Source organism: Pelmatolapia mariae, linkage group LG9, assembly GCF_036321145.2.
Source record: "Pelmatolapia mariae isolate MD_Pm_ZW linkage group LG9, Pm_UMD_F_2, whole genome shotgun sequence".
In the NCBI taxonomy this organism is placed as follows: Eukaryota; Metazoa; Chordata; class Actinopteri; order Cichliformes; family Cichlidae; genus Pelmatolapia; species Pelmatolapia mariae.
Genome location: NC_086235.1, coordinates 3,995,890 through 4,022,665, shown reverse-complemented (window position 1 = coordinate 4,022,665; position 26,776 = coordinate 3,995,890). Strand labels below are relative to the sequence as shown.

At 42.5% G+C, this 26,776-nt stretch overlaps 1 protein-coding gene across 1 annotated transcript in view; it reads right to left on the bottom strand.

Annotated features, from left to right (window-relative positions):
- LOC134634810 (sodium channel protein type 5 subunit alpha-like) overlaps positions 1-26,776 on the bottom strand; it is a 172,257-nt gene that overhangs the window by 56,875 nt on the left and 88,606 nt on the right. The window contains exons 14-18 of the mRNA XM_065471659.1: positions 26,332-26,493; positions 26,056-26,250; positions 8,962-9,102; positions 8,755-8,875; positions 7,141-7,325 (exon numbers count right to left, since the gene is read on the bottom strand). Of these exons, the coding sequence (XP_065327731.1) occupies positions 7,141-7,325; positions 8,755-8,875; positions 8,962-9,102; positions 26,056-26,250; positions 26,332-26,493 (804 nt within the window). The remainder of the gene's footprint in view (positions 1-7,140; positions 7,326-8,754; positions 8,876-8,961; positions 9,103-26,055; positions 26,251-26,331; positions 26,494-26,776) is intronic.

The following is a 26,776-nucleotide window of genomic DNA, read 5'->3' as shown; positions in this document are numbered from 1 at the left end:
CAGTGTTAATATGGAGGTGTTAGGTGGGGATTGAGGTCGGCGTTAAAGCAAAACAAACAGATATCAGCCACCTGCAACCCGAGCTCTGAGTGACAGACTGCTACGCAACTGATACCGCCGATCACGCTGTCTCCATCCCCGGCTTAACTTTACTGCTCTCAGCGAGGTTCCGTCATATCTGTCTGACTTTTACCTTAAATATCGCAGTCAGAACACACAACATGGTTATGATAGTTGTCCTCCTTTAAATGTATTGTGTGAATCATAAAAGTCAAGTCAAAGTTGAGCCAACATGCTACGTCATGGCTGAGCAGGGATTGGAACCATCGGGGAAAACGTTCATTAGTTTTAGTCTCTACAAGCTTCATTGTTGGGTTTAAGAAAACATGTGAGTTTGGGGTAATAGCATCAGCTCTGTATGGTGACAGATGACCCACAACCGGCACTTAGATGTGAGACCAACAATGCATATGTGACTGATTTGTAACTTCCAAAAAAGAATCCCTGTGTGGGTCACCTGCCAATAAGAGGCAATACACAGTCAGATGCGTTAGGAACCATCTAAAAAGGTACAGAACAGTGTTTTTATAGAGTCTAAAGTTGGACAGGACTGACTCATTCTTAGAGCCTGCCTCAAGTGGACACTAGAAGAACTGCAGGTTTTGTAGTCCCACATCGTAGTGGAACAGCAGATGTGAATTTGTGAGATGTCCACAGCTTTGATGAAACATGAAACACAGTGTAAAAGACAGAGATGAAGAACCGCTACTTCCATTCTGGGCATTAAGTAAAACAGATTCATTCTCTTTTTGCAGTGACACGGGGAATAATATGACTTCTTATCACTGGATTCCGCCCCTTGACCCCGACACTAAACCACAGATTGGTCGGGTCGGCGCTGACAGCTCATGTTCATCTAAGCCTAACTACACATCACAGAGAGAGCGACATGGAGCTACACCTGACCCCAGCTGCTGACTAATGTTCAGATCTCACCAACACCTTCTTGCTGGTGCATTATTTAACTGCGTAACTAGGTCACGAGCTGGCCAACACGCATTGTCTGACATAATAAAAAATCATTGTTCATTCATGTTGCTGAGCCAGCAAGAAGGCTTGCCAAAAACAACACCGGCATGAATTATTTAGACGTCAAAATATTACGTATTTAACAAAAACAAAGCAGCCATGTCTATTACTCATGGTCAAACCCCCAGTGTGTGTGTGTGTGTGTGTGTGTGTGTGTGTGGGTGTGGCATTGTCTGAGACTCATTATTTAAAGCACAGTTACACTAACGGTTGGTGATGACGCTGAACAACGTCACATCGCCGCTGCCTGCTCTCATCTGCAGATAAATCCTGAGCATGCAGGTGATTGGAGATGCTGCAGGACACCAGTTTCTTCTATTATAAAGCATAAAAATATCAGAACAGCCAAGACCGAGCACAGATTAAACACCACCTGTACAAAGACTGTGCATCATAAACTGTATTTGTGACGTGTGCACACTCTCAGGCGCCAGATTGGCCGCTGAGTGCGGCTAACATTAGCAGGTTAGCATCCACGTCCCTGTGCTGATTGTAGTCACACATCGCTGCGGTCGAGTGGATGTATATCAGCTGTCACGCTGACTCTTTCCAAGGTTTCTTCACAGAGAGAGAGATGCTGCTGCCTGCTAGATCCCTAACATCTCAGACCTAACTTTCACCCAATCAGAAGGAAGTTGGCCCAAAGGTAGGGCAGCCTTAAAGGGAAAGGATGTAAAATGTTATTTTTCAGACAGGGGACGAGCTGAGGGGTTGCACTTGGGTCCAGGATGAGTTAAAAAAGCTAAATCATGCAAAGCTACTCCAAGTAGATCCAAGAATAAAAAATTGCAGCTAAAAACAAGCAGAATAGATCAATACTCATCTAATCTAATAAAGTGCTTCCAGCATTGCCTCAGCTCTGCCTCACAGGAGAAGCTTGTCCTGGCAGGGGGAAGCTGCTGCTGTGACTGGCTCATGGATCTGTTTGCAAACTAAATGTTGCAATAAAGAAATGTCTTTAATACTTTCTCATAAACAAAGCATTTCTCTGGCAACATGAAAAACCAGCTAAATAAGTCTTATTACAGTTCAAATGAGTTCAATCTCAGTCTACGTCTGAGCCCTGCCAATCAAAAGCTCAGACCTCAGACTGCTCTAAATGATAGGCTTCTACATTTTTTTTCTACACTGAGATCTTTATGATGTCAAAGGGAAATGATTTCACTTATGTGGTCATCTTAGCCAAAGTTCTTCTAAACAAAAGTCTGGACCTTTTGGAGGAAACCAGCTAATACCAGCATTCAGAAAGGAGCTGTCCACAGTGTGAGCACAAGCATTTAGTGACTGGCAATGCAACCCAAATTTTCTCAAGTTTTTTCAGATTCGAGGCAAGCGACAGAAGTGACAACCAATGAGAACGAAGGACGCCGTTGATTGACTTATGAGAGGGTGACAAATACATTAAAGGGCTGCCTGGGCCCAGAATGTCTGCTGGTGATGCATGATGAACGGACTTCCCGTGTGGATGCGCGTTTATTATAAGACAACAGTGCTACAGGAAGTGCTGAGCTATGGTCAGCCCCAAATTAAACCCCAAAAAGAAACTTTCTAAAACAGAGATGCTGGAAAAAACAGGGTCATTTTATAATGGTGGTGATCCCTCCCCCACAACCAGAGTGGACTAACCAACGAGCTTGTTAAACTCAGAGCAATGGAAACCTCACAGCTGGAGAGTGTTTGTTTCCTTCTCTGTCTCTCGTAATTGTTAAATATTTCAGGGGGTTCGAGAAGAGGTTTGGTCACGTCAGGAAACACGTCGTAGCTCGCTGACTGTAAGTCAGCACCATTCAGTTCACAGTTTACAAACGCTCGCATTCAGCTGGGAGGATTTCAGGCGATCTGAGGGGAAATGAGACAATCAGAGTAACAGGTAACAGGAGGAAGACGAGGAACGATGCATCAGCGCGTGCCTGTTCTTCTCTTTTCTGCTGAATGTCCAAGTGAATTAAGAAAAAGGAATAAAGGGAATGAGATGTTACAGCAGTGGCAGAGAGAGAAAACAGTCCTCTTGCATCACACACACACACGCGCACACACAGGAAACAAAGCTTGATGCTAAGGAGTTGTGAAAGCAGTGATGCTCTGAGTCCCTCTCTTTCTGTTGTCCCGCCCTCCAATCCAGCCTCCCGTCTCAAACAGCGTTAGCGTCCTCATCTCTGTGAGGACGACACTAACCTCCAAATGATTCTGCTCAAAAACCAGATCCGGACGCTTGGACAGCTCCTCTGAACCTCCAGCAGATGGTGATCAGACCCTCACCAGGACCGGTCCTCACAAACATATACATATATTTACACCACCACCCCCATCCCCCTCTCTGGCTCAACAGCAGCCGATTTAGGGGGAAAATATGTTCCTGAGCTTTGTTCTATTTATGCTGCCCTTTCACATTAGGTCACAGTGTGTATCTGTGTGTGTACATGAGCTGCAGCTCTCGCTGTATTTGCATGTTTCACCTCGCGGCTAAATGTCTACTGCACCACGCAGCGGATACAGAGATCCACTAAAGCTAGAGCAGAGCAGAGGAGATCTGGTACTTGGCTGTTTGTAGGCGTGTTCAGAGCTTTTAAACAAGTCAGTGACTCTCACCTGTTTTTTCATGCTTGTGTTATGTTAACACCCTGAGCTACAGCCATCGCTACCAATGGCCGCCCCTCCCTGAGGCTGGTTCTATTGGACATTTCTTCCTGTCAAAAGGTTTTTTTTCCTTCCCACTGTCGCCAAGTGCTGCTCAAAGATCGTGTGATTGTTGAGGGTCTCTCTCTAATACTGTACACCCTTTATTTTTCAATATAAGGCACCTTGAAAAGACCGATGTTGTGAAGAGAACTGAGCTATGGATTTTTATTAAAGCAACCTTTTTTAAAAAGCCTGTGATTGCTGATATGCTTGATGTGAAAGTAAATGGTTAATGTTAACAGATCAGGTTAATGTGGAGATCTCGAACTACTTAGACGGTACAAACACACAGTCTTCCTTTTTCTTTCTATGAAAATTATCTTAGAAATGGATGTACTGAGACGAAACACACACACACACACACACACACACACACACACACACACACACACACACACACACACACACACACACACACATACACTCAAAGTAAGAGGGTCCCTCAGACAGAATTGGAGGCCTCCGGCAGTGCATTATGGTCCAGCATTTTTCTCACTCTGCTGTGCTGCGTGTGTGATGTGTTTGTGCTAAAAGGGTGTATATTAGTGTGCGTGTGTGTGCATCTGTGGTAGTGATGCAAGTTATTCAGACTCTGCGTGCCTCTGTGTGTGTGTGTGTGTGTGTGTGTCCTGCCTCACTTCATCTATTCATAGGACAAAAAGTCCGACTGAGCCACAGACACCGTGTGTATCTGTGTGTGTTTGTAAGTTTTTTGTACGACTCTGTGTCACATTTTTCAAACAGTGTAATATCTCCTTTAGGAACAAAACTCATAAAACTAAAATTTCTTAGTGTGTGTGTGTGTACCGAGGAAGGAGGAGAGGAAGAAGAGGGAAGAGGAGATGTTTAGTCGTTTCCTCTCTCTTCTCTTTGTATCTAACATGAAATGACAGATTTGTGTCATGTGTGTTTGCCTGTGTGTGTCTGTGCGTGTGTGTACACACCTGTGCTGACTAGGTTCATCATCACCTCTCCTCTTTAATCATGTTGTGCACCTGTTCTCCTTCTCGCCCCCTCCCTCCCCCTGCATGTCCTTCTATCACCATCATTTCCAGCCTGGAGGAAGGACCCTAAAAAAGCGATCCCAGCTCGAGGTAGTTGTGCGTGCACGAAGTGAATGGAAAGATTGTGGAACATCTTAAGTTATTCTTACAGATATTGAGCAGATATCTTGCTAAAGTTTGCTAGAAGTTGCAGATAAACAGTGTGTGGAAATGAAACTGATTTTAAGTGCTTCCTTACACAGTGAGACCTGCACGCTGTTATTTTCCTGTGTTTTTGATGCTCCTGCATCATATTAATGTTGCTCCAGTGCAAACGTCAGTCACGCTGTGATGTACTAGCTTTTTAGGAAAACGTCTTGAAAGTAGTCAAACCTAAACCTGACCTTTAACAGTGAAGAGCTACAGTCAAATGTAATGACTTACACAAACAGGAGTAACATACAGTACACATGCAGTACTGAGCGTACGGTTCATCAGAGTAAAGCTGAAAGACAGCTGAGCTCAAAGTAATAATCCTAATGAGCCAACAGCGCGGCACCTGTCTGACTTATTTCGATAATTAGAGCATTTGAAAGCTCTGAGCTGTTGTGACTCAACAATAGGGACTCGTGAGCTTCAGCCCTCACTGGGAATCTCAGAGAGTTCCAGGTCAGCTGGGATTTATGTGCCGTCCAAAGTGCTCTTGGACTGCAGCCATGTTTTTATTAAACTGCCTATAACTAATAGCAGTAAAGTCTTCACTGCATGCTAACGTACAGGGAGGACGCTTGGCTTTACTCAGCAGAAATGATGAGATGGCAGCTGCTGGGCCGAGCGTGCTGCCAGCAGCTGAGCCGCCGCAGACGCGCTGCACAGATTAGTTGAGCTGAAAAGTGACATCGAGCCTGCACGGGATAATTAGAAGATGAAAACAACACATGAAAGCAGCACATGAGCCGTGATAAAAAAGGTCTGCACATGCTCAGATCAATCATTACGCACGTTATTGACTGGAGGCAGCAGCACTGATCAAAGCTTACAACCTTTTTATTAGTGTTTCATCAAGTAAATTCACATTTCCTTTGGAAACACTTTAGCACTTTAAGTTTTAATAATCCAGTAAATCTGCTGCCTGGTCACGATTATTAGCGTGTCACGTCAGTGCTTCTGCTTTTTTCTGTGTAGCTTATAATGGAATACTTTTAAGTAACTGTGAATATTTCTTCTAATAATCGTTTCACGTGACTCAGGATGTTACGCCAGGATCGGGTTTGAGGGCTTTTTAAAATCATTTTCAGGCTTTTGTGCAGCGCTCTCTGCCTTAATACGGATTTTACTACCTGAAAGACGGGAAAAGGTAAAGTTTTACACAAAGTACAAATTTTTCACTTCATAAGGAGAAAGAAAGGATAACTCATTTTGTGTGTGACTTTGTCTATTTAACTTTATTCAGCACAGGTGTTTTAAGTGACTGTTGTTATTATATTACTTGTAGTTATATTTGCAGTAACACATTTTTCCCAGTAGGAGGGGTCTGAGCCATAGACTGTAAATAAAAGATGACCACTGCTTCCTGAAGTCCCAGTTTGGTGCGCTAGGTGAGCAGTTCTTGCTGTTTGCCTCTTGATGTTTTTAAAAAAAATCATTTTAGTATGATAAATATCTTGGGGTGGCTCAGAAGAGCCAGAGGACGCTGTGCGTACGCAACTTGTACATCGCACTGTAAATCATTCCCTGCTTTACGCTCCTTTCTGACCCTAATCGGGGACCATGACATACAAGATAAATATCGTGATGTGTTGAATAAATCTTTAAACCATAAACATGAGTGTTCACTGAAGTCAGAATTTGTGTGTTTTTACCACCAACTTTTACACAGCAAGACTTCATTTTGTAAGCACAGAAGTCGCCCCCTGCTGGACATTAGAAAACTGCAAATTTACAGACTTGGCACCAGTGAAACAGTTACAGTAAGACACAACATCATTTCCACGAGCACCGGTTAAATAACAGCTGAAGCTTGTTACAGCACAGATGGGTCAAATTCAACTGAATCAGCGTCCTTCGGATAAAAAAAACAATGAAATGCATGAAAAAGAATATTAGTTAAATATATGTTGTTGTGCATTTACTTAAGTATGTAACTCTGGCTTTTTAAGATGAGCTGTAAGTGGTGAGTGGTGCACGGCGGTGCACCTGTAAGGGTTAATGAACTGACCTGAAGACACAGACCAGCCGACAGACAGCCAGTTGTTAGACGGTAACCTCGGGGGGAACAGCAGCTGACTCATCCTCACACCTGAGCTTCTTACGTCACACACAGGTGTGTGTGTGTGTGTGAACCAGAAAACCTCAGCTAGCTCAGCACAGAGTCAGTTCTCCTCCCTACCTCCTCCCTCTCCTCCTCTTCTTCCTCAGAACCCTCAGTCTGCTCCTCCTCTCCCTCCCCGTCCTCTTCCTCCTCTGGGAACTCTACGTCCGACTCTCCGGGGGCGATGGGGACGCTGATGGTCAGGTTGGGATTCGTCATGTAGCTGTCATCCTCCGGCACCACGTACTTCTCCACGTGACGCCCTGGGATGAAGAAAAAGATGGATGGATGAACTAATGGAAATATTTTTATCCCTACCTCTCTGCAGGATTTGTTTTATTTGATTTTTTATGAAAGTTGATTTCTAAACAGTTTAGAAAATCCAAACTCAAGGCCGTAGATGGTCAGACAGCGGGGCCGCGTAACAGTCTAAGACTTAGAAGATCTCTCTAAGAAGTTCAATAAAATGAACTTCATGTCTACATATTAGAGGGTCTGCTTCCACCAAGTTACTTGCCCAAGGACACAACGACCGAGACTGTCGGAGCCATCCCCAACCCCCGGGCCACAAACCATACCGGTCGTTTAGTACCGGGCCGCGAGAGTTGAGTCTCGGGTGTGAAATTCATGGTTATCAGGGTTTTTATCGTTATCTCAGTTTCCCTGGGTCTTTTTCCGTGTGTTATGAATAAATCTTCATTTTTTTGGTACCGGTACTGGTTTTATTTCACAGACACCTTAAAGGTCTGTGAAAGTATTGTCGGACATAAACTGGTCCATGGCACAAACAAGGTTGGGGACCGCTGCTTTAAATAAATCAAGTTAAGTCTTAAATAAATTTCAAAGATGGAACTGCATGAAAGAAATCAGGTGACTGACACCAATGGAAGCTTAATTTACTAAAAATCACATCATATTTTATCAGATAAGACTTCAGCGTAGTGACTGAGACCATATCCACATCAGGAAAGTCCTTCCTGAGGTCTGTGGCCATTTTTTCAGAGACTTCTGTACAATCAGACTTCTGCTGCTCCTCTAACAGACTGATTTATTTGGGAGGGAACTAAACTACCTCATGGAAACTTCACTTCAGCTCATTAAAAACATTCACTTTTGCCATCAGACCTGGAAGTTTCATGTTTTTTGGTTTAATTTTAAGAGACACACCTGTCAATAATACTTGACGGTGACCATGACCTTTGATGAAAATCTTATTTAAATAGATTGATTTAGCAGCTTAATCTCATTTGTTAATTATGTACAAAGACTTTTTGAAAAGACATTTGTTGTTTAACTGCTTCACACGGCTGATTGCTGTTTATGTGTGACTGCTTCTTGGCTGAGGGCAGTAACTTCCTGGAAACAAAGCTGGTCGGCTTTGAGTGGCTCTCAGCCAAGAAGATGCTTGGCACACAACCATCAAATGGCAAATTAATGTGTTTATATCTTTTATGGATCGGCAGCTTATAAATACCAGATATTTTTACTCTTAAATCTCAGATGTCACAGCGCCTTACGTGCATTAAACTGAGAAACAGCCGCGGCTGCGTGACAGCAGTCCAAGGCTGGTTATTGAAAGGTGGAAATTAGCCAGATGAGGAGGTCATTGTGAGTTATAACAAAGGTAATACGAGAGGACGAGTACATCCGATCTGTGTTAGTGCGACAGAAATAATCTCTGAGGTATGTCACCTATGACAGCACCGTTGGCCTCCGTGTGGATGGTACTGAGGCGTTTCAGCTTCATCATGGCTTTGGCCTCCTTTCGCTTCTGACGACGACGCTTCAGGTTCCCATTAAAAAAATCCACCACCTGAACCACAGACAACATGAAGGAAAACACAGTGTGAGACAGAACGAGCTCTGTGGTAGTTTACAAAGTGACGCACAGACGGGTACCTGTCTGCGGCACCAGGCCAGGCCCCGGGTGATCCTGTGAATAGCGATATGCAGGTTGTTCATCTCCCCGTCGTCGTCTGGAGCCGAGAGGTTGTCAGAGCTGAAACTGCTGAGGAGCAGAGCCAGGAAGAGGTTCAACAGCTGGAGACACAGAGAAAGACAACGAGGGAGAGACGCTAAGTTTAGAAATTCAGTTTGACAAGATTCAAACGTGCGTCAGGACTCTCGCCTCTCGTTCTCTTTGACGTCACGGTTTGCTGAACTGAACTGTGGGTGCATTGTGAGCGTTAGGAAAAGTTCAACTTTTCAGGGTTTTCTTTTTCAAAAATGATCTTCATTAGTTAGCACTGATGGATATTTGCTGACTTCGCCAGTAAGCACCGAAACACCGGGGTTTCTCCCCAGAGGCTAAATCTGCGTCCTCGCTCCTGTCTGCACTGACCTCTAAAGCTAACAAAGACAGAGCATGGCACAAATCCAGCTGAGTCTCAGGGGAAGCTCATTAATATTTCAGGTACTTGGACATAAATAAGTTTTAATCCATTTTTACAATTTATCCTCTGGAGACCATGAATGTGTGAAGATCTTCAAGGTTGTTAGGAGCCATTAACCCTCCCTGTCATCCAGATGTTCCCAGTTGCTTCCATTCTCTCGTCCTTTATTCTTTAGTTAACTCATTAAACACACACACACTTACACACACACACACACACAGCCTGTGTGGTGTCACAGTGTCCATGGAAGGTTGATTGCTCAGTGTGTGCTGAATAATGCCTGAGGCTCTTAGTAACTGATCACCAAGCCGGAGTGCTGCTCTTAGCCAGATTGCTTCTCTTTAACCACAACTCTGTGTGTGTGTGTGTGTGTGTGTGTGTGTGTGTGTGTGTGTGTGTGTGTGTGTGTGTGTGTGTTAGGTGACAGGTCAGGTGGCTCAGGTAGCAGCTTCCTGCATCTGTCTTCTGATTTCAGCCAGCAGACCTCACAGCAGCAGACAGGCAGGTTTGTTTCATGCTCAGAGGCACTTCGGCAGGCCTTGCTATGCTTGTAACATAAATGACATCATGAGCACCACAACAGGCAGCACAGGTCTGTCTAACAAAACAGCCTACCAGATCAAAGTGTGCAAAGTGTGAAGCTGGAAAAGTTAGAAAGGGTTTATCTTCAGACGTAAGATGAGGACTCCTGGTCCTTTGTGTTGATAAAGAGCCCGATGAGGTGCTTTAGATCATAACGGTCCTGGATGCCCGCCCCCTTGGAGTTTTTTGGGGTGCATCCAACTGGGAAGAGACCCCGGAGTACTCTCCATAGAGATTACATATCTTGTCAAGCGTGGGATTCTCCAGAAATAACTGGAAAACATTGTTGGGTAGAAGGGTGACCCAATTTCAGACAAATGAAGGAAAAATAAATTAATGTATTTTTATGGTTTATAAGACCATCTGAGGAAATTTTCTCTAATAGCAAAGGGTTATCGTCATAGTCAACCAAAGACATGTTGGAGAAATTCTTGCAGATGGAACAAATTTGTCTTTTAACATATGTTGAGTTACAGATCTAACACCAAAACCCAACCCTAACCAAAGAATCGAGAATGAACCCAAAAATGAAGTGAAAAATAATCACAGAAGGTTTTAAAATCTACCCTGCATCCTAAACTCTAAACGAGAATCCCTGTATGTCAAACAACGATGCTGAGGTCCTGCTACTTCCTGTTAAAAATATTTCCGATGTCAGTGTGGGTATGGGCCCTGTGTCCTCAGGTCATCCTGGTCCAGTCCAGCTCATAATAATTATCTCACCGTCCATTTCTGCCTCTGCCCATCTATCAAACATTCACACATCTCATTCACACCTATTGATGAATCAAACCAGCAGCACACACACCCCGCAGGCTGGACGTCCCTCAGCTGGTTGCCCGTTACGCAACGACTCGACTGGATCCGGCAGCTTTCCAGTTTCTGGTTGTGTAAGAGGAAACCAGGCCAGTGGGTCAATATCTGACACCAGGAAGCAAAACTCTGACATGTGTGTGCACGCATGCATTACTTATGTTGTGAGGACATGATGCAGCTCATGCTGTCAGGACTTCCCTCCCAAATAATAAATCCTCGTTCATTTATATTTATTTATTTGTCCATTTTTTTTCTTGAGGAAGTTTTCAGTCTGCTTTGTGCAGGTTTGTGAACTCTTCAATTATATTATTTAAGGGCTGTGACTAAATAGCAACCCTTTTATTTTTATTTTACTTTAAACTGAAGTTTTTAATTACCTAGGTTACAGTGTGTGTGTGTGTGTGTGTGCATTGATCCCAGCTGGTGGTGGCGGTGTGTGTGCTGTTGTTTATAGTACTGATCAGTGTTCTGCTGTTACAATCCCAGTTTCACCAGCCCAGGTCGCTGGAATTTGATTGGCTGTGCCCTTGACTCAAACACCAATAGATCAATGCAGCTGATTGGTTAACATGGCAACATACCTTGACAGGTCAACCAGTGACCTTGCTGCTTTCCAACAGTCGAAAGGGGATTGCTGACAGAAGTCTGTTTTATCAGTTTATTCATTTAAGCCTGTTTATAGGTCAAAATATGCCCTACCTTAATTATGTTTAATTATAGTTTTGGCCACCTGGGGGCAGTAATATCGCCGTTAAAAGTGCGGAAACAACCTCCTACACCTACTGCCACACCCAGCAGTTTAGAGTAACACCCCCGTCCTTTTCCAGCTACGTTTGTCTCTACAGTATATATCTGCTCTTGGTCTCTACCAACATCTAAAATAAATATCTGGCTCTTTAGCTTGTGAATACTCCACTCTATGGTTCACCAGCTGCCCGCTGTCTCTGTCAGCTGTTTGCAGCTGAGTAATTTAATATTGATTCATTCGGCTATAATTGAGTTTTTGATTGATAAAATTTAATAAATTATCAGGAATAGTAAACAAAGAAGATCCAAGGTATCAGTTGCACTGATAAGGCAAGAGCGGCTCTCCATCAGTCAGGATTTGGACCAGAAGCTGATATCGAGCACGCCACAGAGTTATGAATAAAAACTGTAACACACAGACTCTAACATCTGGAAATCCTGTACTCGGTGCTCAATTTCCTATTTTGAATTAAAAAAGTTCCTAAAACAAAACACAAGTATCACATGAAACTTTTAACCTGCATAAATAAAACATGATTCAGGCTAGAGACCATAAATGTGGAGTCATGTTGACTTAATCTAATGTGACAGGTGTCCGCTTGGTTCCAGCAGGACAGTCAAACTGGACTAAAGCCCTGCTGCTGTGAGAGGGAAAACCCTCCGTGAAACAGCTGCATGTATCATGATGAGGAAGTGTGTGAGGTGGATACAGTGAAAGAGGGAGAAGGTTTATAAGTGTGTCCGTGCATCAGCCGTGGATGTGTTTATGCTTGGTGACAGCGTGAGCCATCTGTGTGTGGGAGCGTGTGTCAATTTCTGGACCACCTGATCCCCCCAAATTCACCTCGTTTAACTCGTTAAACGGATCGTACCAATTAGCCTGGGGATTGGGCCAACCATCCACGCACGCACGCACGCACGCACACACACACACAGAAAGTTAAAGGCACAGCTGAGCCACTGGTCGAGCACACGGGCGACAGAAAGATTTTGTTATTTATTTCCATATATTTCTGATTGGATGTGAGACTAATTTGACCTCTTTTCAAAGTTCAGGTAATATTTTTCTCACTGTTGCTGCGTCTGCTTTACTTTCACTTTATTTCACTTCAAAAAGCCACACTGATAAAGCTGCACTGATCTCTACTCCATTAACTGTCTGCTTCATTATGTTGGTGATGCAGGTTTAAATCCATTCTAAAGTTTCTGTGCAGGTGAACAAGGCAGAACATCACTTCTTCAAATTACAAACATTGTTTGTATCGATTTTATTGGGTCTGTCTGTGCTTTCAGTGGCTGGATTTTTATGTAACACACCTTGTATCTCTTTTTGCGAGTGCTTCATGAATATAAAATCTAATAATGTACTAATAAGAACTATTATCTTACAGCAGTTAAGTTGGATGCAAATGTATCTGTGAGGAAGAAAACCATCTGATCGAGTTCTGCCCACATTATGATTAGATGTCTACATGCAAATGAGCGTGATGGAGTTGGTGAAGACCAGCACAAAAAAGTGAGACTGTGGAGACGAACAGATGACAGGTTTGCCTGTAGCTGCTTGGCAAGACAACCCAAGCTAAGTCCTTCTAGAAGAAAGTCAGCAGCCATCTTTGGAACCAGTCTGTCCAGTTAATTTGTCCGTCAGTCAGTCAAATCTGAAATTAACTCATATTTTTATACAGTAACTTTAGTCTATTTAATGAAAAGTTTTAAAATCATGCTGTGAATATATTGAGAGTTACAGGCCGTAGAAGTACAAATGTGGCGCTTTTTATTCTGCATTATTTTTCCATCATTGAGTCCTCATAATGTCTGTATAGGCGTTTAAAGCCAACCAACCAAATCAACTTTACACATGGCATGAACTAAAAAGAGATCAATAACAGGCGTGCACCAACATGATGTCTGCGAGGCAGAGGAGCAGAAAGAAATGCTGGTAACCTGGATAATGCCCTGGAGAAAACTTCAAAAAATGCATTTTGGGTCAAACTGCCAGCTCGAAATCAGAGACAACACAAACGATGGACTGTGACGCCACCTGCTGGTTTCAAACGCCACAGTTTTTAGCTTCATCGTGGCGTCTCAGACACCTCATTGTGTTGATGAAAGGGTGGAGTGCTGAGTTATCAGCTAAGCTTGGTGCAGGACAGACATGTTGACATGAGACTCTGTGGGAATCTGACTCACTGTCAAAGCCTGCCTCGAGCGGCCATCAGAGGAACTGCAGGTTTAGCTTCATCTTTCTTGCCCAAACAAGTTACAGCAAATTTTGCCTGCTGTGTATTTTAAAATCAGAGATCATTGACTGAGGAAAGCTGTTCCACAGTTTGGGTGCTCCAACCTCAAAAGCACGATCGCCTCTGGTTTTAAGATCAGAGCGAGGGACAGTTAGAAGGGCCTGGTTCGATCGGAGAGCCGGCTGCGTTGATAAGGCGCTAGAAGCTCAGCTAAATAAGCAGGAACGTGTCCACATACAGGTTGTTGTGTTAATAACAAAATCCTAAAGTGGATTCTGAATTTCACTGGAAGTCAGTGAAGGGATGCAAGGATAGGTGTAATATGTGACCATCGGCTAGTTTTGGTTAGCAGCTTTGAACGAGCTATGGAAGACTTAGAGACGCACACAATGATCAGTCTTTAACCTCATTCACAATGTGTCAGGGTCTGGGTCTGTGACCCAGTGTTTTGTGTTATTTTGTATTACGTTATGTTATGCTCTTATGTTAAAATCATGTGCTACTCTTAAGTTTGGTTTGCTGGTTTGTTTTTTCTATGCTTCGTCTGTGTAGGTTCCCCTTGTTTCCCTCTCCCTCTGTCTCGTGTCAAGCTTGCATGTCCCAGTTCATGTCTCTTCACATTTCCTGTTTTATTTTGAAAGTCTTGTTTCTATGCTCTTTGTGCTTTTACTTTTCCCTGTGGTGTCATGATTATTTGTGTCAGCTGTGTTTCCCCAGGTGTTTCCATTTCCCCTATTACCCTTCTGTGTATTTAAGTCCTCTGTCGTTCTCTGCTCAGTGTTGGTCCGTCTGCTTATCTTGTGTCATGTCATAGTATATTATCTGGATTGTTTTCACGTGCCTGTTCAGGTCTCTATTCATGTTTCGAGTCATAGTTTTTACCGGTGCCTGTTCAGAGGCACGTCAATGTCAATGTTTTCATGTTGAGTTGAGTTTATCCCAGTTCAGGTTTATTATAGTCTTGCCTTGTTTTTCTGTTTTGGACTTCAGCTAATAAACTGCTGACTTTTGGTTAAAACTTCATCTCTCTGGTGTCTGCTTTTGGGTCCGTTTCACAGACACACCGATGTACCCAGTCAAGACAATACGCACCAGAAACACATTACTGAAATAATAGTATTCATTAATCAGTGCATAGCTCACATGCATGCCTTCTAAACCATGGCCTCTGTGAATACTGCGGTCACCACTCCCAGAACCATCCAGGTGGAGGGCAGCAACCCCTCCTCCCTCCCTGACGACCTCAACGCTTTCTACACCCGGTTTGAGACGGACATCATGGCCCAGCTTGAGGAGTCCAGATCCTCACTCAAACCTGGCAGCTCTGCACTCACCTTCAGGACTGAGGACGTGGTGAGAGCCCTCAGGAGGACCAGGGAGAGGAGCTCACCCGGCCCTGACAACATCAGCAGTCGAGATCTGAGGCACTGTGCAGGGCAACTAGGAAGTGTGTAACAGAGGAGATTCTCAGGAGGTGCCACCAACGGCTACACCTTAGGAAACTCAACTCCTTTGGAGTCAGCACACCCATCATGATGACTTTTTACTATGCCTTCCTGGAAAGCATGACCTTCTCCATCACCTGCTGGTTCCACTCCCTCAGCCTTCAGAACAAGAACAGATTGCAGCACGACTGCATCTGTGTGCTCTAAAATCATTGGCCTGCCTGTCAGAACTCTGGCACAGGTTTTCAGCCAACAGGCCCTCAGACAGGCAGCCAAAATCATCTACGACCTGTCTCACATTCTTCACCCCGCATTTCAATGGCTCCCCTCTGGGCGACGCCTCCGCTGCATTTCCTGCAGGACTGAGAGGAGGAGAGCCACCTTTGTCCCCAAAGCTACTCTGCTTTTTAACTCCAGCCGTTAAGAACATTTCCCACACCAGAAACATAAACTACACTCTTCTTATACTACTGACACTTTATTCACTTTTAGTCACTTACAGTTATTTATTCACCTTTCATTTTAAAACTGTGTAATTTTAAAACTGTATATACTGTATATTCTGTGTATTTATTATCTCACTCTTATTGCCTGTTCTTATTGTCCTTATCTTCAACGTTATGCTGCTCTGTTGTTTGTTAATTGCCCCTTGGGGATAAATAAAGTCTTCTGATTCTGATTCTAGTGAGGGCAAAAGTCAGGTACCAAGAGTGGAGTTAATAAATTAAAATGACTAAAAACACTTCTGTCTAAAATTCAGAATAAAAGTGTTTGTCGGAGAAAAGTAGCTAAACACTGGAAGAGGACAGAGACGAGGAGCTGCATCGCTTTGAATTCTGTTATCAGATGAAGTTTGCATGTGCTGGATATTGTTTGTCGTGAATGAAAGCGAGCATCTCGCTCAGATCTACAGAGTCCCGTCATTCATCACGGTCGCTGTCGCTGACTCGCTGAATAATTTCATCATTAAAGACCGACCGTGCATACAGGAGCGCTCAGCTCTGAGTGAAGTTCATCTCGGGTAGTCGAGGAGAGCCCAAGAATCAGCTGCTGCTGTCCTGGATAATTTCATGAGCAACAAACACACGCACGCACGCACACACACACACACACACACACACACACACACACACACACACACACACACACACACGGGGGAGGTGGTGGTGATGAATGGGCAGGTAACATGATCTGCTTTTGGTGCTTCTCCTCGTCACAACAAACCCCTGTGAGCAAAGCCCCCTGGGAAAAACCGTTTGCAACGTGAGAGATGAAGAACGAGAGAGAAGGGTGAGAGAGAGAGGGAAGAGGAGAGAAAGAGAGCGGGCGAGATGGCGAGGAGAGGACGAGGTTATCTGTGAGCCTGTAATATTGTTTTATATAATGTTTGAACACAGGGAGGACAAACTGAGTTACAGGGATGCCTAAAATGTACAAATACAGAAGCAGAAGGCTGCGAGATGTGAGCAAAAGTATACGGACACTCTATTAAAACGGTTTAGAATCACTAACAGAAACGCTGGAGCCTCAGACTGATCATTAAAAGACATGTTAGGGTCACATTTCTACAGCGGGAGGACGTGCTGTCTGTCATTTCCCACAATCTGTGGTTGGAGCGTTTTAAGGATTTTGCATTCAGAATAAGAGCACTCAGTGTGTTTCAGTATCTTACAGGTTAATACTCCCAACCTGAAGCTATGGGAACGTGATTTAAAAAATGTCTCTCTCTAAAAACACAGGCTTAGGGCTCATGCTTCTTTTATTTCGGTGCATTTAGCTTAGTTACTTTCTTAAAACAATGAATCTGTACACTCTGAGGAGAGCAGTATCACAAAGTGATATTTTTAAAGCACGTTTACTGTGATGGCCAAACCCATGGCCACACTCTAAAGGCGGTAACTCTTGTATTTTCATTCCTTTGTTTGAACACAATCACACACTTTAGTTTCCAATAAGTTTATTGATTGGTTTGGATACATATGTTCTACTTGTAAGCGCTTACTTATGTATGCTTACCAGTTCATTGCTTTGTTTGATTTCTCACTAACCTTTGTTTCTGTATTTGCTTCTTACCTGCCATCATCCCTGGGAGTTGCCAGACAAGGTTTAAAGCCATTAAATACAAAGAGGGATAATTGGACCGCACCACCACTTCCTGCTGAAGGGGAGAATGTGTGTTTTCCTTCATTTAAAAACAAAGTATTTGTATTTAATTAAATATTTGAGTTTAGGGTTTAATGTTTTGATTTTCTTCTTTGGTGTTTAGTTTATTAACAAACCAGAGTATACTGCATTGTTTGTTGTTTACAACTGTGTTTTGTTTAGTTACCCCTCGTGTGTCATAGTGGTCTGATCAGCCATTGTATATACCCTTGTGTGTCATTTCATGTGTGGGTCAGTTATGTTTGTGTGGGCAGTCATTTGGTTTGTTAAGTTTATAGTTTTTGCCTGAGTTGAGTTTTGTTTATTTGACCTCTTTTATGAGCTCAACATTTATTACTTTTGCAAATATGATTTTTGGGGGTTAAATAAATGAAAACCATGTTTTTCTAATAATTCCTGTGACTCCTCCTGTTTTTCAACTCGGTCCATCACATTTACCTTCGAATTAAGTTCAGCTCTTTCAGTGTTTCTGTGGTAACTGTGGTAATAACTACTGATCTTAGTAGTTATTGCTTATTTTTTTAAGGAAACCAATGAGAAATCAAAAGAAATGACCCAATTTCAAAAGGCTGTAATTAATAAAGTAATAAACACAAAAGCTTGCAGTAAATTTTATAATATATGGGTGAATATAATGTTTTACATACAAAGCAACTTTCACAAGTGCCCAATGTGTCTCCCTTGGATGAACAGCATACTATATGTCCATCCATCCAGCCTCCATCCATCTGTCCATCTATCATCCATCCATGCTGTATTGGAACCTATTTTATATGTGTGAGTAAGCACATACGTGGTTCTACATGTGCAACTGAAACTGATGTGTTGGGTTTTCTGCCCTGGGTTTGTCTCTTAGGTATCACATACTGGAGATGTTTTAGGACAACTATGAACAAACAAAAACAGTTCAATCATAATTATCCAACCAGGTGTTTGTACGGTTATTTAATAGGATAGTTTTGCTCTCTTCATCCAGTGTGGGGGTGTTAGGGGTAGAGTGCTCTTAGGAGGCAAGCCTGTCACAGCTGTCACAGGACGAGACGTTGGGCAGGTTCTCAGTCCATCATAAGGCTCATAGTTCTGTGCTATCCACTGGGTTTAAACATCAGTATTGGACACTGAGAGGATGCAGTTTGCGAGCCAAGCCTCTCAGTGTTTACAGCATGGACATTTAATCATTTCACACAAAAAGTAGCGCTTTTGGGAGTTTATCATTATAAACTCCATGTTCAGGACACAGAGGAAATAAAAAGATTGTTAGTGCTAAGAGTTAATATTCTTTATCTCCACTGGACTGATTAATACAAGCCCAAAGTGTCCTGGTTTCCATAATTGTCCACTTTTTCATTGTGTTCTGAATCCTGTTGTTTTATTTTTAACTTATAATAAAACTCGTCTTAGAAAAATATACATTTAATGTAACAGAGTTGATGCATCCCACCATTTATTTTCCTCCGCACGTGTGTTGTTTCTGCTTTGACCTGAAGCACCTTATATAAGACCACCACCAGATGTTTCTTCTATTAAGAATAACCCATCCAGCATATATGTAATTAATCAGTCAGACAATTCAAACTGCTGATTTGTGCTGTTTGAGCAGCTTTGGAGGCCCTGTTAAAAATGACAATGATGAAAGTGAATATACATGTATAAATGAACAGAGAGGAAAAGAAGTGGAAAAAACGGGAGAAGAAGAGGAGGAGGAGGAGAAGGAGGAGGAGAAGGAGGAGCGCAGAGGCAGGTGTGCTGCTGCTCAAGTGCTGGCTCAGAAAAACACATTCAGCCGCTCATTTGTCATAAAGAGAAACAGCAAAGAAACATCTGGTTCCCTCTGTGCAGCTGCACACACACAGACACACACAGTTCAGGAACACAGTCTGCAGGAAGTAGCAGGAAACACTTTTCAGAATAAAAGCCCAGGAACAAAGGCAGCTCAGAAACTATTTCTGAAGAACATCAGGACAGAGATCTACATGAATGAATCCATTACTCTATTAGGATAATCCAGTGATTTACAACTTTAATCAACTTCACATTTACCTTTAATGACAAACTATCGATCCTGTTCTTAAAGGCTATTTGGTGTGAGACTGTGTTGAGAGTTTGGTTCGCTTTGCCATCAAGATCTTGGCAGAACGGCCTTCTGCCGTCACCGAGCGATAACTTCCGTCTGCGTACGCACGCACACGCACGCACGCACACACACACACACACACACACACACAAACACACGCACACACCGTGACATACCCGTGTGCATACGTGAGATAAGAGGTAATTCCCCACCTCTCTCTTTATCTGCCACTGAAAGCTCGGATGGTTATCACATTTAGCTAAATAAAACACACACACACACACACACACACACACACACACACACACACACACACACACACACACACACACACACTATATGAGTGGCTGAGCAAATGTAAATAACAACACACATCATTAGGTGTGTATGCGTGCGAGCTCAACCAAAACTGCATTCTGTTTTTAATTAAAATCAGAATCAGCTCTTTACAGTAACGCGTCATCTGTGTGCTCATGTGCGATACTGTAGGTCTGCGAACAGCTGGCCCTCTCTCCTGCCCCGGTGCCTTCTGGGTGTTACAGTAACATCGTGAGGTTCAGTGTCACGGCAACCATGTCTCACATCTTGCCCGCCAACTGTTTCCGTGACAGAACTCTGACTCGTTAAAGTGAAACTTTCTTTTTTGTATTTCTTCTTTTTCCTTACTTCCTCATTTTTCCCTTTCCTGCTTCGATTCATGTTTTATTTTGCACTTTTCACTTTTCTTCCACTCTTCGTTCTCCTTCTGTGTTTCCCCCTTTTGGTCTTTCCATCTTTTAAATTCCTTCCTTTCATTTTAATTTCATCTCTTCATTTCCTCCTTCCTTCCTTTCTTATCATACTTCTTCCTTTTCCTTCTTACCTTTTCTCTTCCAATATCTACCTTTTCTCGTTCCTTTTGTTTTCATTTTCCTTCTATTACTTCCTCTTTTTCCTTTCTGGTTCTTCGTACCCCTCCATCTCTCTGTTCATTTTTACTTTTTCCATCTTTTCCTTCTTCTGTTTACTTTTGCTCCTTATTTCCTTTTATTTACACAGGAAGCAGGAAGCTTAATTTCTTCCCTCTGTGCCTTGTTCTTGCTTTTTTTGATTTCATTCTTGAAACTGTGTAAGATTTATTTTCCTTTCTTCTTTCCTCTTCTTCTCTCTCCCTCTCACCATTTACCATTTCCTTCTTCCTTGTTTAGTTTTTCCACTACTTTTCCCTCTTTAGTTCTCTTGTCAAAATGTTTTCCTTTTCCTTCCTCACCTTTTCTCTTCCTCCTTCATTTCTTTTATTCTCCTACTCTCCCTTTGTCTTCTTTTCTTCCTTTCTGTTTTTCTTTTCATCTTTTCTTTTCTCTAGGACCTATTTTCTTCTTTTTATACCCTCTGTTTCCTTGTACCATTTCCTCCCCTTTCCTGTCTTTAAATATGAGACTACTTTTCTTGTTGTTTCCGTTTTCTCATTTCAACTTCCTTTCTTTTACCCTGTGCTTCTAAATTCTCCTCTTCTTTCTTTTATTGAATTTCTTCCCTCTTCATTTTCTTCTTCCTCAACTTCTTTTCTTTCTCCTTCTTTCCTGTACTGTATCAGGTTTATCACTTTCTTCCTCTGGTTCTTATGTCTCTATTACCCCTTACCTTTTCTCCTCATCCTTCTGCAATAATCCTTTAACTCTTTTTTTATTCTTTGAATTTGTTTCTTGTTTGTCCTTCTGACAACTTCTTTCCTTGAGTTTTTCTCACTTCTTTCACTTTGTGAATTCCTCTCCTTGCTCCTATCCTTTCCCACTTTTTGTCCTCCTTCCTTTTTATTCTTTTCTCCTCCCCTTTTCCTTCTTCCTTCCCTCTTTTCTTCCCTTTGCTCCTTCCTCATCTTCTCTTGCTTTTCTTTAATGGCATGTCCCTCTTGTCCTTTCCTTTGATCTTTTCTCTCTCAGTCTCTGTTACCACCTCTTTATTCCTTTTGGCATCACCTCGAGTTACCTTAACTTGAATTACCCTTCCTGCTTTCCTTCCTGTCTGTTTACAGTATTTGGACATGCTTTCACTTGTTTCCTCCTTCCTCACTGCCTGTTATGAGGTCTGACAACGTGACATCCTATAACCACCACCACCAAAAAAAAAAAAAAAGTCATGCACACATACAAACACGTGAACGCATGCAAGGCATGTGCACACCTCAGCGTCCTTAGGTGTGCACAATGGGGCCATTTCTAAAAGGATAAATCACATGAATAGCAAAGGTTCACACACACACACACACACACACACACACACACACACACGCACACACACACACACACACTTGTGTTTAGGCATATTCATTCACTCAGGTCAGCATATCCCTCTGTAGGAGGAGATACAATTCCTGTCACTGAGGACAGAATAAGAGGCTGTTGACTGCATGCTTGTCTGCGTGTGTGTGTGTGTGTGTGTGTGTGTGTGTGTGTGTGTGTGTGTGTGAGAGAGTGTGAGAGTGTGTGAGCTGTCTGGCCTATCAAGCTCATTATTAAATATCCATGAGACCATTAAGCTAAATAGATGAGTGAGACACTATTATTGCTGCGCACACACACATTTCATGATCCACTGACTGGTGAATATGAGAATCCACTACAGAGTATATTACAGACTGAAGACTAGACGAGGAAGAGGAGGGACAGAACGAGGAGCCCAGGGAACAAATGAAAATGATAAAAACGGAAATTAAGGAGTAAAATTAAATTGTATTCAAGCTCCTTTTTCCACATTTGTTGATCCTGCTTTCTTTGTCATGTAAAGCCTCCTTGAAATATATTTATTTAAATATATTAATTTAATATATTCTATTTATCCGGTTATATTTGGACCCCAAACTCTGGTGTTGGGATATATATATATGCTAAGATCTGACTGCTACTCAGACACCTCCTGCTGCTAAAACATAAATACAGTTTAGAATAATAATGCTATAAATTGGTTTATTAGGCTATAGTTGATGCTATGTATTAAACCCACAATAACCTCAAGAAACTGAGTATGTCGAGAACAACATGGAGAGCGGGGAATCAAACCAACATCCAGGTTTTCACTGGTTTAATACAGATCCTTCTATGGGGATAATTATGTAAATAAGTTTATCAATCTTTTTGTGACCGTTTTTATAGACAAAAAACTGTCATTATTTTTGTTCTGCCTAAATCATCCTTCAGTGGGTGTGGAGGTAAAAACTCTTCTTTGCAGGAAGAAAACTCAGAACCAGTTTGGATCAAATATCTTTTCATTTATTTTGGATTTCTTTTGCCTTTATTTAATAACCTGCTCAACCTCTCAGTAAAACTGGTGCCCAAGTTTGTATATAGCTGCACTTCTATCAGTTTGGATGGATTTTGTTGAACTTCATCAATGAAAACAATAATAAAGATTTGTTGGTGCTGACCGTGGTCTACAAATGCAGATGGGATATCCCACAAAGGTGGAGTTATTTAAGATGCTTTAGCTGTCATCATATTACCATTCCCCCTGCAAGCTGCTTTGAAACCCACCCCGAGCTCTAGCTCCTTCTTTTGGATCTTGTGTCTGACTTAATTATCATCATGTTGTCACTGATGCCTGAAATCTTCTGTTCTTGGGTTTTGCTGCTGCTCTCCCTGCATCAGGCCCATGTTGGGACATCAATGATTATGGAGCCATACCAACAAATCTATGATGTACTGTTTTTTAACAATAAATTTTTTGAGATGGATCTAGTTCCACAGATCCAGAAAAAAACTAAAAACTCTCAATCCAAGATATTTTTATTCCAAAAAAGAAAAGGTAGCATCGGTGCGGCACCTAGTTTCCTCTGCTGCCCAAACATCTCCTGTTCACAAGTTGATTTATCTGTTTGACCTGTTGTACTTTGGTTAATTTAAAAAAAAGAAAATCTTGTATTCGTCTTTGTGAGTAATGTTACCCTGAGATCCTGGTTCTAGGAAGAAGCAGATTTATGGGATAAATTCATCTACAATCCACTGAGAATTAGGGAAGAGCCAGAAACACAACAGCTGAGACAAACTAGGAAATCATGCATACAGCAGGAGAAGCTAAAGTAACACTTTCAAGTGCTGGGATTTTATTTGAGTGTTTTTAATGTTTATAGTAAGAGGAAATCCAGAATTTGAAGAAAATGAAAAACTTCAGCTCAGTCTTGAAACCAAAGTTGAGGAGGTGCAGGAATCAGGCTTCACCTCAGACTACTTGAAATAAAATATCCAAAAAGTTTATTATGGATTTTATTTTTGTCCAGTGAGGCCAAACACAAGTTGATGACCGGCTTTATTGCTTGCATTCATTTCAGTCAGATATCCTCCCACGTTATTCCACAGAGGAATATCCTCTGTAGCTGAGGAGGTAGAGCAAGTCAGGCTTTAATCACAAGGTTGTTACTGGACATTCAGCTACTCAGCATCGAAGTATGGGAAAAGATACTGAACCTCAATCTAGCCCTGATGAAACAGGGTGTATGATGATAAGGTTTTTAAAAATGATTAAAGGCATAAAGGAGGTGTACCAAGTACCTGTCCTGACAGGTGCATTGAAATCTTACTGTAGAGGAAAACTTACTAATATTTAATCAAAATCTGGTTCAGATCTAGTTTGACTGCTGAACTTGCTCATTATTATTTCAGAGCAGTGTCAACTCTACCAGTTCACAAGGAACCAGTACTTTTTTTTTTCCTACTAATGCTGCGGAACAAAATAATAACAAACACCCTGCATGTGACAAATTGGTGAATAATATCGTCTCAATTCAGCTATGACTTATGTGCTTGAATGAGTGTCTGTGTGTGTGTCTGTGTTTGGGGGGGGGGGGGGCATTTGACCATCTGATAGTGGAACTTTCTCTACTCCAGTTACGTACTACTATAATCCCTCTCCCCCAACACACACACACACACACACACACACACACACACACACACACACACACACACACACACACACACAGAGTCTGATTGATTGATGTGTTTAGACGTGCAGAGGTGACGTGTTCATGCTAGCAGGGGGTTGCATTGTATAGTAAGAGAGGTAAAACGAGCTCCGTGTGTGTGTGTGTGTGTGTGTGTTGGAGGGTGCTGGGTAAGATGAGATGACAGATAGTTATCAGAAGAAAGGAAATCTTTTCTGTTCTCCTTTTGTCAAGTGCTCCCTGCATTGGTCTGTGTGTGTGTGTGTGTGTGTGTGTGTGTGTGTGTGTGTGTGTGAGATAACACTTACTCTACACAAAGATTAAACTGCTAATCCAGTCCAAGTAAAAACAAAACACATAAAAATGGACTGAGCATAAAACAAGTAAAATGTATTTATTGGTCAAAGGAGCTCAGCTTCAAGAACTTGCTCTGGAAACTTCTTAATAATGAAAGTTATAAGATGAAATAAATGACTTTTTGGATATGTATGTTGTGATGGTGAAGGCCATCAAAATCACCAAGCATCATTCCTCTGTGGACCACAAGTCTTCTCCGAGCTGGCTGAGCTGTCACATTTTCATCCCTCAGCCTCGACTCGAAGCAGGATTCGATACCCACGGTAGCACATGGCTAAGTCAGGTCAGGAAAGCCCACCTGCTGACCAAAACACAGCCTTTCTCTTCTGCCCGACAGTTATTTTTAACGAGCTCTGTTTAGCCAAAATGCTGAATTACAGTTAACTCTAACCCTAACGACTGTAGACTCAGTCCAAAGTGCTTGGATAGAAGACAGCTGGCCTTTGATTCAAGCACTTTGGACTGGACCATGGCCTGGATGATTAAGAACCTGCACAGACACACACAACTACACAACTACCAACTCAGTTTGCTCACAGTTATGAGCAAAGTTAGCTAGCATCTCTCACTACGGTGTGTTCACACCACACTGAAGCAAATATCTCAACTTTTGTGAAAAATCTTCCTCACACTGCATTGAAACACTCATCAGCTGAGATTCTCCTAACAATCAGAATCCAAGGAGAAGCTTATGGATGATGTCTGACAACAACAGGATTTCAACGGTCTAACTTCTCTTTTACATTGACACAGGGGGACAAAGGGACATGGCCTTGAGAAAAGTAAGAGAAATCATTAGACTTCATGGTGAGTTATGATAATATCTTACAGCAGTATTCGAGGTGTAAAACCTTTGTGTTTGGGTTGAATACATCATTGCACCAACTTAGAGGTCAAAAGCAGCCATTCCTCCTTCTGAACAACATTCCAGTTTGCCAATGTTGAATCATTTCAAGTGACTGTCTCTGGAGACTGACAATGACCTTGAGACTACAGGGACCAATGTTAGATAGCTAGCCAATGATGCTAATTTGCTAATGATGCTAAAGTTTTACATGTCCTCAAAACATTTGTTTTAACTTGCAGACTGCCAACACCAACTGACCGGCTGGAGCACAGCGGACATTCCAGCTTAGTCCAATAGATTATCATACCCAGTATAAGTCAGTCACACCTCTAAAAGTCATCATCATGATTAAAACACTCACAACACCTGTTAGAATTCCAGAGGGATTTTTTGATTAAGCAGGTAGGAACTCACCACCAGGTTTCCGATGACCATGACCAGCATGAAGACGAGGATGCAGAGCGGCTGCCCTGCGACCTCCATGCAGTCCCACATGGTCTCTATCCACTCGCCGCACAGCACCCTGAAGACGATGAGGAACGAGTGGAAGAAGTCCTTCATGTGCCAACGAGGAAGAGTGCAGTCCTTGGAGATCTTACACACACATTCCTGCAGAGGCGGCAGAAAGAAGCTCAGTGTTCTGAACAAGTGACGTCAGGCCCGTACCTTAGTCTGGCTCAGAAGTGTTACCTGGTAGTTTTTTCCAAACAGCTGCATGCCGACCACGGCAAAGATGAAGACGATGATGGCGAGGACAAGCGTCAGGTTGCCCAGAGCGCCCATAGAGTTCCCGATGATCTTTATCAGCGTGTTGAGAGTTGGCCATGAGCGAGCAAGCTTAAAAACACGAAGCTGCAAGGGAAGCAAGGAAAAGGAAGAGACAGCAGAGCTAAAAACAGGTTTCTCAGATGATGTCATGGGCACATTGCTCGAGATATTGGATGTAATTGAGCCATCAGTTGCTAGGGAAAAATGGAAGTTGGCAGTGGTTCCTGTGGCTGTTTCTAGGTGAAATCAGATGTGAAGACAGTGCTACATGAAAAACCACACAGACATTCTCCTTCAAAGTAAAAGTTGTGCCTCAGCACTGCAGCCAACATGTTGCAAAGACATAACTTTTACTTTGAAGGTAAAC